Below are 4,329 nucleotides of genomic sequence, written 5' to 3'. Positions count from 1 at the left end.
ATTTGTTTTACAACCTACATTAGATCGATAAATATAAATAAATAATTCTTCATAATTATAAGTTTGTTCTTAAGAGAATTGTTACAATTATTGACTCACATAAAGATTGTGCATTTTACATCTTTAAACGAGAGAGAGCGTTTGGTGCTTATCTCGATTAAAAAAAGTAAAGATCGAAATGTTGACAGGCCGGAAGAAACAATTTATTAGGATAGTAATATTTCTATGGTTTTGAACTGATAAAAACATAAACATTTAATATCATAGTGTAATTAAAAGTACTACATATTTTGGTACCTTCAATCGTTTCCATTTGTTTTCATGATTGTTTGTTGTTTCATTGGGAAATATTACGAATATTTTTTCTTTGGTTAATTTTAAATTACCAGTATGCTGATTCATCTATCTCTAGATAGTGCCATGTACAAAAGTAAAACAAACTTGGAAAAAAAATCAAAAATAATTGTATTCAAAATCATCTGTGGTACACAAAAATAATATTCAAGTTTTTAAAGCTGTACAATAAATTTTAAAGTGTGTAATACGAGATCACATGTGAGTAATAGCCTATTAAAACTCACTTACTATGAGGTCCAAAATGTTCCGAATGGTTTCCCAAATGATTCAAATGATTATTCGCATGATTTGTCTGATAATTAGGACTTTCATCCGAATGGTTTCCTATATTATTCATTTCTAATCTAACCTCTTGTGTATTATCGGATGGCATCTCGTGTTTAGCACTACCGTTCATATCTGACTTCGACTCGATATCCTCGCTACGGTCAGATTTGAATTTGACATGCATTAAGAGTACTAAAAGAATCATCACAGTGTACAATATGGCGGCTATTACGAAAGGCATTCCCGCGAAAATATTTAGGGTATAACCATATATTGATGTAAAGATGACCGCGGTAAATTTTGCTATCGTTTCACCGGTTCCTAAGATGGAAAACATCTTTCCAATTTCATTTTCATGGACCAGTTTACTAAGAAGTGACCGGACGGGAGAGTTAATTATTCCAGCCAATGACCCAACAATCACAGCAACCCATACCATCCAGGATTCTTCACTCCATGCCAAGATCAAAAATCGAATCGAAGCACATAACATTCCAATCATGCTTATGGTTGCGTCATTTAACTTCAGGTAGTTGGAGAAGACTGGTAAAAATACTAGTAACACCACACCCATGGAAGCATTATCTAAAGCAGATAAATATCCAAACCATGACGTTGGCCAGCTGAGAGGGGACCTTTCAGTGTAAAGTAACGTCACGTCGGTCAGACCAGTTCTACAAGTCTGATGAAGCAGTAAAACGGCGAATAAGGCAATTATACCTTTTCTTTTGTTGCCTTCTCGTTCCCTTGTAAGCACCTTAATAGAATCCGTGACATTGCTGAGTTGACAAAAAGAATTGCATGGCAAGCAATCGCCTTCGTCAATGGGTTGAATTGTTTCTTTGAGAATACCTAGTGCTAGAATGACGACTAGTATATTAAGTACAGAAACCATCAAGTATGTTATCAGAATTGATGTAGTGTCGATTAATACACCACCAAGTAAAGAACCGAAGCACATACCTATAAACTGCATAGCAGCTAAAAATCCTAACTTCTTTGTTCTCTTTTCGGCGCCAGTTATATCCGTAACATAACTGTTGGCGGCCATTGTAATCATTGCTGTTTTCCCGAAGCACCCATGAACCACAGATCCAATTAGAAAAGACGGCAAAGCACCACTAGTGGACATGTTCGCTCCCATGTAAAATAAGACAGCAAATATAGTTCCTGTACTAGGCATAACAAATGGTAGTTTTCGGCCATATTTGTCACTCCATGCACCACAAAACATACCTAGTACTAATGCTGGACAGTTCGTGAGGAGCTTATGAAGTATCAAGTAAGTTGTTGCCTCTTTCTGGACTATATCTTCTATATCGCTGTGTTCTTCGATGTGATGACATTTCTCATGGTAATCAGGGAACATCGAAGAACAAACGATCTGAGGTATATTTGGACGAAGTATTGCATCAAGAAGAGCATCACCAATGTTGTAGAGCAGAAAAATAATGTCTATTTTGCAACCATCAAAACAACCACCTTGTGCTATGCATGAGAGATACGAGACGGATGATGATATGTATTCTGTAAACATCCGCAGTCTTGTCCTAAAACTGTAGACCGGTTGTGTTGGCATTGTTATATTGATATCGTACTTTCTCAAAAGCTATCAAAAAGTCATTTAATATCCATTTGTATTATTTTTAACTTCTTTCAATACGATATAACAGGAATCACTCCACAATGGTAAATGATACATTTTCCTTCTTTTATCCTATTTTTAAAAAAAGATTTGAAACTTTATCATCCAATCAAAGTTGTGTCCTTTAATATTTTCACTGTCAACAGTTCTTGAAGAAAATAGATAGTGAATAAAAACAGGATTGTGTTCTGTGGCATCGATTTATTCTCATACCTTTTAAACCTACGTTAACCAATACTAAAACTGTTGACTACCAATTAACGGGTAGCCCTGCCTTTTATCACAAATATACTTGATATTTATGCTAAACATAAGCATGTACAAGCGTTTGCCATTTAAAATGAATTGTCACGTTCTCTCTGTAATTTACATCGCTATAAAATGTAGGAAAATGCGTTTGAAGCGAGAAAGTATGTTTATGCTTCAGTGATTGAAATTATTTAAAATTGATACTTAAGCCAGCTGATTATTGTTAAATAGCAACTATGAAGGAAGGTAACAAAAGAAAAACAATATTTCATGAAATATATATGAACGTATGCATTAAAGTTACGTCAATTCATTATTATCAACATTCTACTGTTAATTGTTGTATGTAAATTAATTTTAGTTTTGAAAACTCAATTATTATGTTGTACTATTAGTATTAAGGAGAAGTCGTCCATTTCGAAATATATTAATTTCGAAATAACAATTGTTGCCTCATTTCATAAGTTCATTAGTAATTTTATTGTTTTTGTGCACTTTTTCTATGAAATATTCTTGCCCGGTATATATAATTTCGATATGAAAATATTGCTCTATCATTAATTCCTTGGTGTCTGAAATGTGCCACCTTTGCTCAAACAAAAACTGAAAACGATATACCTATTTCAAATCATAAAAAATAGTTTCCACATTAGTTCTACTTTATGAATTGTTATAAAAAATTCTATGCCCAAAATACGTACATGTATATATTTAGCTGTTTCTTAAAAATCTTAGACGTCTCACTTTGTGTTGGCATAGTACTAGATAACGCAACTCATGTGTGACATTCTTCCACTCAGGTTAGAAACTGGTCGTTTAGTAGGTGAAGACGAATGTGACCGTTTGTGTAAAATGTGTAGTGATAACTGTGTGGAAAACGAATTTCATTTCCTTAACAACTGTAACTTTTATAACAATCTGCGACTGCAACATTTCTCACAAATAGACAATTTATATATATATTTACTATGTCAACATCCGAGAAAAACTGCTAAATATACATTGCAAGCTTTCAGTAAGAGAAAAAAAACTTTTTATATAAAAATTTTCGATAACATTTATTTATTTTTGTTCGTCGTACCATTGAAATTTATGTTTAATGTTTATGTTAGTGACTTATAGACCCAAAGGGTCGGGTGTTCGAATTATTGTTTTTATATCTCAATGTATTATATAATATTTTGTTAAAAACACATGTCACTATAATAAATAACTTACTTACTTACTTACTAGACGGAATAGTTGCTCTCAAAGAAAAGAAAAGCAAATCAAAGAAAAGAAAAGAAAATATGTACCAAAATCAAAATAGGATTAGAAAATAGTTTTTAAAGTAATGAAATATGATATGCTTATATCTATTGATGTTTTCTAAAAGAATCCAACAGTTTTTAATTTTAGTTTAACATTTCGATCAAGAAAGCTCATAGAAATGCATTATGTTGCTACGAAGCTCAAAGTATATCAAAACAAAAGAATAAGATTATAAAACACAAAAGCTGCAAACTTAGCGATTTGAATAAATGGTTTTACTCCATAACACGTTAACCATGACAGAATGTTAACATTGTCTTGTACAAAAGCGACATGAAACTCTCAAAAATCAATGCCATATAGCTGTGATTTTTTATTATTTATGCAGTGATGTGAGTTTGGTATAGAAATGTCACATGGCTTTCAATTTAACATACTTTTTTTTATCATTCAAATTAGCTTTACACAGTCAACTAGCGGAAAAGCTTTGTAATATGTCATATAAAGTTGAATGATACAGTTTCAAGATATGTACTGTATATTCAATACATGTATATACA

General features: G+C 32.3%; 1 protein-coding gene across 1 annotated transcript; it reads right to left on the bottom strand.

Annotated features, from left to right (window-relative positions):
• Positions 1-448: 448 nt before the first annotated feature.
• Positions 449-2,611, bottom strand: LOC143076200 (tetracycline resistance protein, class H-like). The gene has a single exon (XM_076251896.1). It carries the CDS (start codon positions 2,201-2,203, stop codon positions 578-580), a length of 1,626 nt encoding a protein of 541 aa, XP_076108011.1. The 5' UTR covers positions 2,204-2,611; the 3' UTR covers positions 449-577.
• Between the last annotated feature and the right edge of the window lie 1,718 nt (positions 2,612-4,329).

The sequence above is a fragment of the Mytilus galloprovincialis genome, chromosome 5, assembly GCF_965363235.1.
Source record: "Mytilus galloprovincialis chromosome 5, xbMytGall1.hap1.1, whole genome shotgun sequence".
NCBI lineage: Eukaryota > Metazoa > Mollusca > Bivalvia > Mytilida > Mytilidae > Mytilus > Mytilus galloprovincialis.
The sequence above is the reverse complement of the archived record's forward strand: the minus strand, read 5'-3'. Positions and strand labels throughout refer to the sequence as shown.